The sequence below is a fragment of the Lytechinus variegatus genome, chromosome 19, assembly GCF_018143015.1.
Source record: "Lytechinus variegatus isolate NC3 chromosome 19, Lvar_3.0, whole genome shotgun sequence".
NCBI lineage: Eukaryota > Metazoa > Echinodermata > Echinoidea > Temnopleuroida > Toxopneustidae > Lytechinus > Lytechinus variegatus.
In genome coordinates, this window is record NC_054758.1 from 3,939,093 (window position 1) to 3,953,742 (window position 14,650).

Genomic DNA, 14,650 nt, shown 5'->3' on the forward strand with positions numbered 1-14,650 from the left:
AATATATGGCAAGCTTAAAAGATGAAGCCTCTTAAAAATCAATTCTCTGATTGTATGAAGGGGTTGGGCAATCTTTTAAATTGCTTTGAACCATTTTAGATTCAGTATTTGAAAAGTTTATTCATTTTATGAATTACTTTGAAAGTTAAATACAGCATAAGCCAAAGACAAATATCTCAAGAGCCTCTTTGATTTTTCCCTTGACCTACGCTAAAATTTGTTAAACCAACCCCGCCCTCAACTCTAACTCCAGGGGTAGGGGAAGGGGGGGGTACTGGAGATGAGTTGAGAGCTTGCAGAACTTAGATGTCAATCATTCAATTTGCAAATGATAAAAAAATCAATGCTGTAAGAACAACGCCAACATAATCATTCGTACCTCGTTGAATAATCGATCGCAAATCAGGGTTCTACTACAACAATGATCTCAACGCTTACAGATAAAATTGATTCAATCACAATTTCAATCATGTGACTTACACTATATTTCAATCATGTGACTTACACTATATTTCAATCATGTGACTTACACTATATTTAATCAACTGTACAGTCATGGGTTATTTTTGACAAAGTTTTGTATGTTTATAACATGTACATTTTCTTGCAATACTTTAAGTTCAAACGCAGATGCACTGTCAATAAATCACCAATAATTTACCAATATCATAGAGCCAGGGTTCTCAAACTTTTTCTTTGAAGGGCCAGATTAGACTCCAAGTAACCTGAAAGGGCCCGTTGAAGTGGATACTTAGAAAAAAAATGTGCGCGAAGTGCAAAGACCCTTGCGGTCGGGGTCCTAGATGCTCTCTTGTGCAATCTTGCCCTATTTTGGGAGCATTTAATCCATCAAATTTATACAGTTTCATATGTTTTGACTTTCATTACTTTTATTACGGTTAGGTCTAACATGGATCAATGTAATCATATTGAGCAATGTTTCATATTGTTGTGACTTAAAATTTTTAAAAAAAAGCAGCAGAGTCTCACGGGCCGGATCGAGAAGTTCCAAGGGCCGGATCCGGCCCGTAGTTTGAGAACCCCTGTCATAGAGCATAGAAGCAAAACAAATTTTGTCACAAATAGTTGAAATGATCACAACAGGAATTGAGTAACTAGTACAGATGATAGATGGATTGAAACTGATGATCGCATTAGTTTTTCTCTGTAAACGATTTCACCACGCCATCGACGCCTGCTTGTTGTAGCAGAAGCCCTTTTGAAAATATTTTAGCAAGAAAATGAAGGAAGGGTGGGGGAGGAAGACGAACGTTTACAAACAACCTGATCTCGGAGAAATAAAATACCCGCAAAGCCATCGATATCATTCATTAACTGGCATCAGTTTTTCATTCCTTTTCTAAACCCTGATGCCCGAAACGCAGAGGTTTTTGCGATGGTTTTGAGGGACGCTTCCCTCCGAGACCCGGTTGCTTTCTTGTCCCGTTCCTACTCGACAGACGACTAAATCACGTTCACAGGTATCCACGGTTCAGCAGACACACTGAAAAGTTTATCCGTTCCCCACTGAACTTAAAAACGCGGCAACAAAACAGAAGGATTGGGGGTGCTATAGCGGGAAAGGTGCTGGATGGGAGAGGGCGCTAGTCGCCTTTAACAATTAAAGGAGGGGGGAGAAGGGCGGGGAAGGGAGGGGGGTCATCGGTATGAAAGAGATCGCAGAATCTGGCTGGACTCAGACTCTGCGATCATCGATTTTCACACCATTTCAGTAACGAATACTGACCATACCAAAGCAGCGAGCATTCTCGCCAGCAACACTGCGCTTCAGCATGATGAATATAAATATATATATCAAGCGAAAATAAATACATAAAACCATAAAACTGAAACTGAGGTACGGGTAAAAAGGTACTAAATCTTTAGGCTGGCTTTGCTTTGGTGAAATTACGGCGGTGGTATCGCGACATTCCTCTTTTCACAAACTTCCATTCTTGCACTTCTACGATAGGTGGCTTCGGTTTCAACGAGCTGACATCAACAGAGGCGGAGTACAGAATGTCAACAGAAAGAAATCTAGTCTGCCATATGTGAACGGCACTGACTGAATACAAAGCTAAACCAGCCTAAAGATTTTCTAAATCAACAGCATGCTAAAAACGAGCACCACCCTGTCAAATTTATTGAAATAGGGTGGGCTCGTTCAAAGAAACATCAAAAACAGATAAAACATATAATAAAAATTGCTTTAAAATCTCGCTGATTTTGTAAATGACTTGAGTAATACAACAGCGTAGGCAGCTAAGCTTTCCATACAGGCTCTCGTGTCTATAATTTTTTTTTTAATTTCATTGGAAAATCATTTTATTTACTTGCGGGACCAGTTGGGAATATCCCGCACCAAAGATGTGGGACGATCCGGATCTGGTACCCTGTTCACACAGAAAACCACAACCAAGAGCGGACCTAGGAGCAGCGGAATCGTGGTTAAGGGAATCCACCTGATTTAAATACACTACACGAAGCTATGCTTTCATGACATTCAATACCAATCCACACAGGGAATGTGTATATGAATATTTGTCATGAGTATTCATAGATCCATGGGTCGTGGTTTTCTGTGTTTCCAGAATTTGATTTTTCTTGTCATAAAATATAAATCCAATCATATGGGACGTGATAAATATGTAAAATCACTTGAATATAATCATTCTATTAACATGTTATATTAGCTTTTGTGATATATAATAATTTTGTGGTTGTCTACTTATTTTCCTCGGGTTCTTGGAGTGTATGCCATTGGGCGATTGGTCGCCGTGGCGACGCCAGCATGTCGCTCCAGTGACGGAGTCCCGCCCCTGTGGCATTGCATCCAAGTACCACTTTACCGATAGGTTCGCTGCTGCCCATGCGATCATAGTCCACTACAGTCACCACCAGCGTCACTTTCTGTAAGGGAGAAAAGGGAGCAGCGAAAATCATGTATGAAATATAGTGAGTAATATATACAAGCTAGAGACATTTTAAAGCATCCTCTGAAGAAGAGTGCTTTGGATGATTTGATTTCCTTATTTAAATAACAAAACTCCAAGTTTTTTTTCTTACAATTGGTGAAACATGTATATGGACTAAAACAAATTATTCTTACACATCGTCAATACATATGTGGCAAATAATAGCAGGGCCCGCTGGGAGAACAGTTTTCGGAACTGAAGTGGCTACCCTGGGTAAATATGCCGCTATTATTATTATTATTATTATAAACCCTATCTTAAACTTGGAGCTTGAAACAGAAAGAGGCCTGGAAAGGAAATTTTTATTGCACAAAATAAATGGGAATAGAACAAAAAAAAGAGTGGATAGGGAAAGTGGATGGATAGTTGGAATGAATTATTGGAAAGGAGATCTAAATATAAGCAGTGATATTGCTGGAAATAGATGGAGTTACTCTATCAATCATGACATCTTCTTGGTATAATAAAGCACCTTACACACACAGCCTCCTCCATCCCCACTACCCCCCCCCCCCCCCCCGCAATCGACGTCAAAGTATCAAAACTTTTAACTCCTTTCATCCTTTCGTGGATTTTCACCAAACTTTACATCAGTGATGGACTATGGGTGATTTCAAGTTCCGGTGTTGGCCTTGGTGTTGGTGTTAGTGTTGAAATTTGGATTGCTTCCCCTGGCTCCAAAACTTATTCATAGTTTGTAAAACTGATCCAGATCACATTATTAACACCTCAACAATTAGTGAGTGAGTTTTCAGGACTATCTTCATTTTATTTTTGGCGTTTATAATCGTGTTAAAAATTGACCTAACACCAACACCAAAAGGTCAACACTGAACTTGAAATCACCCTATGACTTTCTTCTTTTTTTTTTACAATAATCAAACCAACATCAGGGTAAACTTCCCTTTCATATGAAAATCAATATCTCATCAACTAGCTAACACCTGTGACCATGCATATTCCAGTCGATATTCAATATGTATGACTCACTGTAATATAAACAAACATTATTTGTTTCTACAATTATGAATGGAGATTGATAATAATTGGGGCCATCAGATGGGAAAGATTAGCATTCAAATGTTTGTCATGCTCTGGATATGTACCACCAATGTGGATATCATCAATTTTCTTTATGTGAAATTTCAGCATTTTCATGAGAATGGTGAAAACCACCCATACACTAAATTTAACGTGACATTGTTTGTGATGGCCTGGGATACGGCCAAATGAATAACGACTTTGCGTCATTGAAAACAGATTAAACTGGTGGGGTTCTATTAAAGTTACGAACAATTATTCTCAATTTCAATGGCGCTAAACACTAGATGAGTTCATACAGCTGCATCTCGGGTGCATGGACCAATTCCTTCCAAATTTTAAGTTGCTGTTTTTCATCATGCTCTGCTGAGGTATGGTATAAAAAAACACTGAGATGCAACCACAGTTGTTTGGGAATGACATTGCCTCGACACATTTCTTGCGAAGGAAAGTACGCAATGACTGGGATTTGAACCCACGACCTTCTGTTTCAAAGTCAGAAGACTAATCCACTGTGCCAGAACGCTCCACAAAGGTACATGTAATTTATAAATTGCCTGGAATCTGTTCAAATGGCACCTCAAAGCCAAAAGATTCGTTGTAGTAAGGATTCAACGTCCTCTTCTTAATGGTGGTCTTCTTTTTCTTCATCCTTTATGTTCATGTAGGGAGATCTTCACATATGGATCTGATGATTAAAATAAAAATAATTACTGTAACATTGTTTTACTTAGTTTCTATCAATGGTATTTTATCTACAATATCAACATAATCATCATCATCACCACAATCCTCATCAGCATCATCATCATGATAACGATCATCCTCACCATCACCATCGTCATCATCATCACCACCACCACCACCACCACCACCATCATCATCATCATCATCATCATCGTCGTCATCATCATCATCATCATCACCCCCACATCATCATTATCATCATCATCGTCATCATCATCATCATCATTTATCATCATCATCATCATCACCACCACATCATCATCATCACTATCATCATCATCATAATCATCACCATAATCATCATCATCGTAATCATCATCACCACATCATCATCAATATTATCATCACCATCATCATCACCACCACCACTTTCATCATCATCATCATCATCATCACCATCGTCATAATCATCACCATCATCATCATCATCACCACCACCACATCATCATCATCATTATCATTATCATCACCATCATCATCATCATCATCATCATTACCATCATCATCACCATCATCATCATCATCACCATCATCATCATCATCACCATCATCATCATCATCACCATCATCATCACCATCATCATCATCATCATCATCATCATCATCATCACCATCATCATCATCATCATCATCACCATCATCATCATTACCATCATCATCACCATCATCATCATCACACATCGTCATCATCATCATCATCACCACCACCACCACCACCACCACCACCATCACCATCATCATCATCATCATCGTCGTCATCATCATCACCATCACCACCACATCATCATTATCATCACCATCATCATCATCGTCATCATCATCATCATCATTTATCATCATCATCATCATCACCACCACATCATCATCATCATTATCATCACCATCATCATCATAATCATCACCACCATCATCATCATCATCGTAATCATCATCACCACATCATCATCAATATTATCATCACCATCATCATCACCACCACCACTTTCATCATCATCATCATCATCACCATCACCATCGTCATAATCATCACCATCATCATCATCATCATCACCACCACCACATCATCATCATCATTATCATTATCATCACCATCATCATCATCATCATCATCATTATCATCATCATCACCATCACCATCATCATCATCATCATAATCCCATCATCATCATCATCACCATCATCATCACCATCATCATCATCATCACCATCATCATCATTACCATCATCATCACCATCATCATCATCATCATCATCATCATCACCATCATCATCATCATCATCATCATCATCACCATCATCATCATCACCATCATCATCACCATCATCATCATCATTATCATCATCATCACCATCACCATCATCATCATCATTACCATCACCATCACCATCATCATCATCACCATCATCATCATCACCATCATCACACCACCTCAACAACCAACATTATCTTGTATTTTGCAACAATGTTATCATAATTGCCAAGTGACCATCGCCACCACTACCTTCATCATAATCATCTTCACCACCATCATCATCATCACCATCTTCATTTTCATCGACATCACCATCATCATCATCATGCTCATGAGAGTGGTTTCAAGCAGTCTGTGATGGGAAGAGAAAATGCCCTTTCATAAGAGCTGCACGAATGCGTTTAATTTGATTCATGGCCGTCAATAAAAGGATATGCCATTAATTGTTCTTCGACTGGCATTGCCCTTATATCGAGATGTTTAGACAGACGACAAGAATCAATATCATCTTGGGAGATGTGTACGGAGTCTCAATCATGGCCATTCCATCTCTCTCTCTGTTTTTTCTTCTTCCCTCTCTCTCTCTCTCTGTCTTTTATGATTTGTATTAGTTCAGCGTCTTCATTATCCCGTTTAACAACATATATGTATTGCACAGACTCGCTGAAGAACAGCCAGTAGGCTGAAGTGGGTATAATATGATTAAATAAATGAATGAAATGAAATGTCTATTTGCCCCCCACTGTCTGTCAGTCAATCTCTTTCCTTGTTTCTCGCTCTATCTATCTCTACCGTACTGAATCTGCCTATTCGCTAATCATACATGTATGTACTAACCGCCCATCTGTCTACCCGAGGTTCTGTATCCCTGATCTGTGCTCTACCCCCCCCCCCTTCTATCTGTCTCTGTGTCTCTCAACATTTTTTTTCACATCTACTGTGTCTGTCTAACTATTTGTCTGTCAATCTGTCTGTCTATCTCTCTCTCTTTCCATTTCGATCTCCTGCTTCTATCTTTCAACTCCCTGATAGTGCACCAACGTCCATTTCTTGAGGTTCTTCGCTTCCAGGATATCCTATGTCAACTTCTGTCAACCTGTCCATCTCTGCCTCTCTGTCTATCTCTCTTTCTCTCTTACCTACCCCCCCCCCCCCTTCCCTATCTGCATCTCCTCTGTTTCCCTTAACCTACCTGATAGTCCACCAACGTCCTTTTCTTGAGGTCTGCTTCCATAACACACTGTCAGTTTTCCTGCCGTCGGGACGTAACGTAGGGAGAAGAGATGTCTCCTGAGCTTGCTAGGACTGACTGCAAAAAAAAAATGAAAGAAATAATAAGAAATAATAATATTGATGAAATAAGTAGTAATATAATGTTGATAAAATATTGATAATAATAATAGAAAAAAATAATGACAATTGAAATAATAATCATCATAAAATAATAATAGGTATTTATATAGTAAATTTTGGGGCATTTTCACGGTAACTGACATTACACGGCACAATTTTACACACTCTTCATTGTGTGCAAGATTATTTCTAAAACAGCAAATCATGCCTGTTTATGGTAGGCAGATTTTGCAGCTTGGACTTTGTTATATGGTTCGCTTCCTGCAATAAAGAACTTAAGGTAATTTTCACAATTATTTTTTCTTATTATGCCCTTTTTTATTTGCTGAGTATTGAGATTTGCTTGAAATTTGGAAATAATTTCTGCATCATAAGATACAATACGATGCAATCTTTTAGGATTTGAAAGAAACAAAAATACTCAATTTTTTTTTTAAAAGTCCCCTCTAGTGGGGAGCCGATGATTACTTACCTCTCCTCCTGGAACCTCAGCGCTCTGTAGATCACGCCATTCTTCAACAACACTTCCCAGGTCGACCTGACTCAGTTTGACCTTGACCTCCCCGATGATGTCATGACGGGAGAACCGGTCAAAATCATAGATGGCGAACACAAGTGTCTTACTCGAAACTTCACTGTATGGCACCTGTATGAATACAAATTTAAATGCATTTATGTATAATCACTTCATGGAGTTTAAATTTCAGGAATTCTAAAAGAATCTCCAGTAATAATGAAGAGGGAATTTGGGCCAACATCGCAGATGGTGAACACTTAGGTCCAAATTCTGAATTCAGGTTTAATTTAAACTCAGGGTTAAAATTGTGGTTTATATGTAAGTATGGAAAGCCAATTGTGATAAATTACTAACTGTAGAGATATAATATTACAGCTCATTTGACTCTCAAAACATTCTCAATTTTCCAACAATTATGAATAGATAATTGTCTTCAAAATCAAAGAACCAGTAGAGAGCAGAGTAAACATAAGAAACATACAAAGCAATACAAATTTTGACTCTTTTGGCTTCCCATACTTTTAGAACAGAGTTAGACCATGGACTTAGTTTAACCAGACTTCAGAATACGAGCCTTACGAGTCTTACCCAAAACTTCACTGGAGGGCACCTGTTTGAAAACAATGCACCAGTTAATCACTTTCTGAAAAAGCATATGGGTTTATCTCCAGTAATCCTGACAGAGCATTCTTTGTTAGGCAATGATGCACATGATTGCCATTGGGCAAAATACATGTACAATACTTCCGGACCCCTTAAGACCTGGATATTATGTTGTCTCTGTTCTTGAGTTCTTACATTGTGAGGCTCTAATACGATCAAGAAAAATTAGCAATGGGATGAATGAGGATGAGACATACAAATGGGGAAATTATTTTATGGCTTTTTTATGGAATTGCCCCATATCACACAATGTAGAGATAAACATTTTAGGCATAAATATTATGAATGTAGTAATATTCATTATTACTATAGACAGTTTGGGAAATAATCATTACAACAGTTTCCCATTAAACTCACATTGGTTACGGTCCAATAGCTATTTCCAAAGATGTTGATATTTTACAGGCCTCCCAAATCCCTCCTGAATAATGCTTTGTAAAGATGGGGCACTCAAGCATGACTGACACTGTACACATAAAAGAGCCATAGCACACTATGCGGTACTGGTCAGCACTGGTAGGTATTGGTCAGTAATGGTCAGTAATGGGCAGGGAGGGGGATGAATAGGATATGTGTGAAAAAGAAGCTGATCAACCAAATATCAACTTCAGTGTTGTGTCTGGTACTAAAATTAGCCCAATACTAGCACTAGCTACCAACACTGAATTTGAAATCAATAAGGAATCCCAGCACCAACCAAATTTCATATGGTGCTTTGGTTAGGCTAAACACCAACTAAAAAACACTGCAATATGAAATCACCCAATAATCAACACTAACCAAGTTTCAAGTTTAGTGTTGTGGCTGGAGCAAAACTTGGCCTGACACCCAACATAAGCCATCAACACAACACTTGAAAACACCACCAAAGGTGTCACGATACAAACCTTGAATGTGAAGGTCTCATTGAAGACGGGATTGAGGGTCTTTCTGTGGACTTTGGTTTCATACTTCTTTTTCTTATCCGGCATGAGGTAAACCTTGACGTAGGGATCCGATGTCCCCGAGAAATCCATCCCCGGGAGCTCGGACGCTTGCATGACACCGACATTTAGCTGATCAAGAAAAAAAATGATAGAAAGTAGAGGTAAACAAGTGTAAAGTAATTATTTCTCATACACTGCACATTTTCTAATCCCCCCCATTGCAGAAATTTGCTGGTTAAATGGTTGTAAAAAAGTCAGTATTTATATACTGTGAGGTATCCAAGCATCGGGGCTCAGAAGCTTGCATGACTCCAACCTAACGCTGATCAGGGGGCGTTTCATGAAGGGACTTGTCAGACGTTTTATCCGACAAGTCCCATTTTATCCGACAGTTACCATAGGAACAGTGCCTCTCAGCCAATCAAAATCATAAAAAGATGTCAGATCTGACAACTTGTCGTATGAAAATATTGATGAAATGCTCCCCTGGGCTCCGTAACACAAAGGTTTGCGATAAATTGCAAATATGAAAGAAACGCGCTGATTGGTTCGTGGTCAGTATTTTAAACCAAATGCGCGTGTAACATTGATATTGATTGGTCAGTTCATTTAGCAATTGATCGCCAATCTTTGTGTTACGGAGTCCTAGGCACCGTGGCATAAAAGTTACTATTATGGTAACTTTGCCATCCAATGGTAACTACGCCATGGTAACGCCGATCAACAGCCAATCAGAATCAAGGATTCCATGCAAGTTACCATTAAATAGCAAAGTTACCATAATAGTACATTTATATGCAATGGGGCCAAGACGAGAAAATACAGAAAATATTAAGTAAAAAAGTAAGATATTCCTCACACAGAAATTTTCTGATTGAATGATAACAACAATTTGTTTTTATACATTGCTTTATAATTCACTGTTATGTCTCCAAGCACTGGCAACTCAAATGCTTGCATGACACTAACATTTAGCCACCAGGAGAGAGAAAATAGCATATTTCACAATCTGCTAGAACAGAGCACCCTGTTCGAAATATCTATAAAACAACAAGTAATACTTTCCCAAACCTGTGTAGAGAGAGAACAAACAATCCTTTTCAAAGCTATGTACCTTTGCCTATATGCTTATATGGCTAACTTCTACATCCAGCCCATGGTATAAATGTTGTTAATTTGTAGCTTACAAAATGCGAAACGTGTTCCTTTTGCTTTTAAGGGTAGCAAGACATGCTAGACATCCTAAATACATGCAGTGTGCTGCATGTGCTGTGTTTTGATGTGGACTACATCACTAAATTTAGGTTACCAAAGTTCATCTTGTATAGAAACAAATTTAAAACTTTACCCTCTGACAAAAATACCCAGGTAATCCTTTACCATCTTGGAAAAAAACACCTACCTTTCCTTCTTGGAAGTCGTAATCCAGCGAAAACTGTAGCTTTCCTAGCTTGATCTCAGACTTAACGGAGTCGGTATCGCCTTCTTAATACGACCCCTCCCCGCCCCCACCATTATCTAGATGTATTCTAACCTTGATAAAAATAAAGACCTACCTTTCCTTCTTGCAAGTCGTAATCCAGCGAAAATTGTAGCTTTCCTAGCTTGATCTCAAACTTAAAGGGAGAAGGTATCGCCGCCTTCTTCTCCCCCCCTATTATCCAGATGTATTTAATTCAAAATAATCTATAACCTTGATCGAAATAAAGACCTACCTTTCCTTCTTGGAAGTCGTAATCCAGCGAAAACTGTAGCTTTCCTAGCTTGATCTCAGACTTAACGGAGTCGGTATCGCCTTCTTCGTCCCCTCCGTTATCTAGATCATCAACATCGGGCTGGATCTACAGATACCAAAAGAAACAATAATGACAAAACATGTTTAATGGCATTTCAGAGTTTAGCATTTGATAGTATGGGAACTGGAAAATTTCGTAATGTAGGTGCTTGTAAAATGGATGTGACATTGGCAATTAAGAGAAAGTGACTAAAAATGGCAAATGATACCAGACAGGCTGGAGTACTTTCCCAGGGAACGGAGAAGATACTTATTCATTGTGTGGTGACACTGTATTCAAGTTTTAATCAAATCTATATAAAATTAAAGTGCTCCTTTGACAGATATTTGAATGAAGACCTCAATACACACGTACATAACATTTAGTGTTTCATGAAGCCGTTCATAAGAGTTGCATATGCCTTCATGAATGCACAATGGAGATTTTCAAAAATTCCAACAAATTCTTCTTCTACCGGTAACAACAGATTTTATTTCAAAAGAGATTGGTATATCGATTTTGCACCAGTTAACCAACCATGTGCTCTGGAAGAACCAATAAAAATATTTTGCCTATTGAAATTGCTGATGCATATTAGTACTACATGTTGTTGAGCTTGCCATATTCCATGCATTCATAAATTCATATTTGTGAATTTACAATAACGTTTGTGATTTATATGCAATAAAGATACTTAATTATTGCCATAATATATTCCATGCATTCATAAAGTCATATTCGTAAATTTACAATAACGCTTGTGATTTATATGCAATAAAGATACTTAATTATTGCCAAATATATTCCATGCATTCATAAAGTCATATTTGTATTAAAGTTTACAATAAGGTTTGTGAAACACCACACTCCTCTGATCACAGGTGTGTCATTCGCACAAGTTAAAACAACACCCAAATGCTGCATTACCACTTCTTATGAGTGACAGACACATCCACATGTTCAACACTACATGTACTTCATCATACAACCCAACATACATGTATGAACAGATGTATTGAATATCAGAATATCCATCACATAATTTGTGGCCTGCAGCCCAACAATAATGTTTGGCAATAATGTTGGCATTTCAACCTTTATTGTGAAGGTATAAAGCCACCTTGGCGTGGTAATATATCAGGTTTTAATGCATAATTCCCGTTCTCCTCGGAACCAGACTGCCAATTTGATAGCAACATTAGATCCTCATGGGCAACAGAGCGATTCGACACTGCAGGCGTACAAGATTTCCGTAAAGGTCATCTTCCTTAAAGGTCATATATCTAGGCGGTACGATGGAGAAACGTATCAGCAATGTGGTCTTATGGTATCTATTTATAGATGCTTTCTGCATATTATAATTATTTGAAATGCAAGAATTATAACATTACATTTTTAAAAGAATTTGAAAAGATGGTTTTGTTTGAAATAGCAAAGTTTAAATTTCCCATACAAATTCAACGTCACTTGCACATGAAGAACTTAGCAGAAGACATTAACTTAACTGCTAATGAATAAAAATAATGCTTAGTGTTCACAACTGCATGAATCTCTTGTTCATTTTGGACCATTTTTCTCAACATTTATTGATCTTAGTGTAATCCTTTTGATTTTTATGTTTTTATGTTTTTTAGTTGCGTCTACTGACGGTGTGTGCGCTCTACAGATATACACTATTATTATTATACAAGCTAACTTTAATATTCTAATGGTTTCATCCTCCTTTAAATTTTCAATCCTTATTTTAAAACCAATTTCCACTGATTCTTTTTACAAGATTTCACAAAGCAACAGTCTGTGACATTTACAGCTAACGAAATAATGCAATGTTTGTGACCAAATACATGTAGTAATGCAAATTAATCTTAAATGCCAGCATTCAGAAAATTCTGATATGCCTTCATAGACATGTATTTAAATGGAAACCAATACAGTGGGTCTAAAAAGGGTACATGTAAATACCTAATTCTTCAGTGTCAAGAAAAATTATGATATTTAAAACTGACACGTAATTAGACATGTACAATGTACACTTTGGGAATTATTTGACCACTTTCCTGCTAAGCTCTCATAAGGTGGTTTCAGACCGCCTCGAAGTTCGTCAGTTCCAGGTATTCTCTGATCGGGAAATTTACCCCGATCAGAAAATACAGGGATTTTGGTAATGTGAAAGCAAACTACTCGTAATGTCCCCGAAAGAAAATACCCGCTAAATAGTTGGTACTTGGCGAAATTACGAGAACTTTCGCGGGGATTTTTCCAAGGTCGCACGTATTTTGGCGGTGTGAAAGCAAATTATGGGAACTTTTAGCCCAGCGTGTCGTTGGGCACGGTGCCATGGGTGGCTGCTGGGCTAGTGATTTTGAATCTCGCGCCTTGCCTGTTTATCAGACCATACTACGCGCATGCTCGTAACTTCAGGAACTTATCCCGAAGGGTATTTTTTAGCCGAAAACAGTTCCCGTAATTTAACGGGGATTCTTGTGATCGAGGCGGTTTGAAACCACCTATACATTATGGTCTAAACTCTAGTGATTACTGCTCAAGCATTTTATTATTAAAGATGAATGATATTTGTACATTTAATGTAATGGTCTCACGCCACTCCCTACATTGTACAGTTTCTTAACACGATTATTCCTCGTCTCTCTCTCCTTTCTTCACCTCACCTCCCATAGCTCAGATTGACTCATGATTCTATGAATAATACATTAATGGTATTCATCACGTCATGAGTATATAGAATGTGACATTTAATTCGAAGGAGCCAACCTGGAAATTATACTTCACATTTGACAGAAAGCTGGCATCATTCTTTCCGTCTCTTCCTCTCCTCGCGTCATACAGTAGAATGTGTCATTTTGATGGATTCCATAATGAGGAGATACATGTACATGCACAGGTAATTGGAAATTTTAATAAGAGTTGACATCATCCTACACTTTTCTCTCCTTAATGCTCCATTTCTTTCTTTCCTTCCTCCATTTTCTTTCTTTCCTTCTTTCTTTCTTTCCTTCCTTCCTTCCTTCTCTTTCTTTCCTTTTTCTTCCTTTCTACACAAGTGTTCATTCACAATCAGCCACTTCACTTATGCAACTGTCAGATGCCCCTTAAACTCATCGTGCTATCATCCCCACCCTCCCCCAAGAAAAAAAATGAGGCATTGATTTCATCCCCTTGCACTCATGTATCCTTTTTCATATTACCCCTCACTCATATACAGTATATATTTACTTTCAGCCCCTCACTCACTCCCCTACCCCTTCCCCCCCCCCCCCCCGAAAAAGAGATGATGCATCCTCTTCCTTTAAAATCCCCCTTGTACTCATACATCACCCCTCACTCATATTTTTTTCTCTATCAGCCCTTCCGCCCCCCTCAGTACTCATACATCCATTCC

General features: G+C 38.2%; 1 protein-coding gene across 1 annotated transcript in view; it reads right to left on the minus strand.

Annotated features, from left to right (window-relative positions):
• Positions 1-993: 993 nt before the first annotated feature.
• The window catches only part of LOC121405894 (synaptotagmin-1-like), a 44,967-nt gene continuing 31,310 nt past the window's right edge, over positions 994-14,650 (minus strand). Inside the window, 7 exon segments of the mRNA XM_041596886.1 lie at positions 994-2,912; positions 4,577-4,672; positions 4,675-4,704; positions 7,209-7,325; positions 7,838-8,015; positions 9,437-9,604; positions 11,191-11,316. Coding sequence (XP_041452820.1) covers positions 2,725-2,912; positions 4,577-4,672; positions 4,675-4,704; positions 7,209-7,325; positions 7,838-8,015; positions 9,437-9,604; positions 11,191-11,316 — 903 coding nt within the window. The 3' untranslated portion in view covers positions 994-2,724.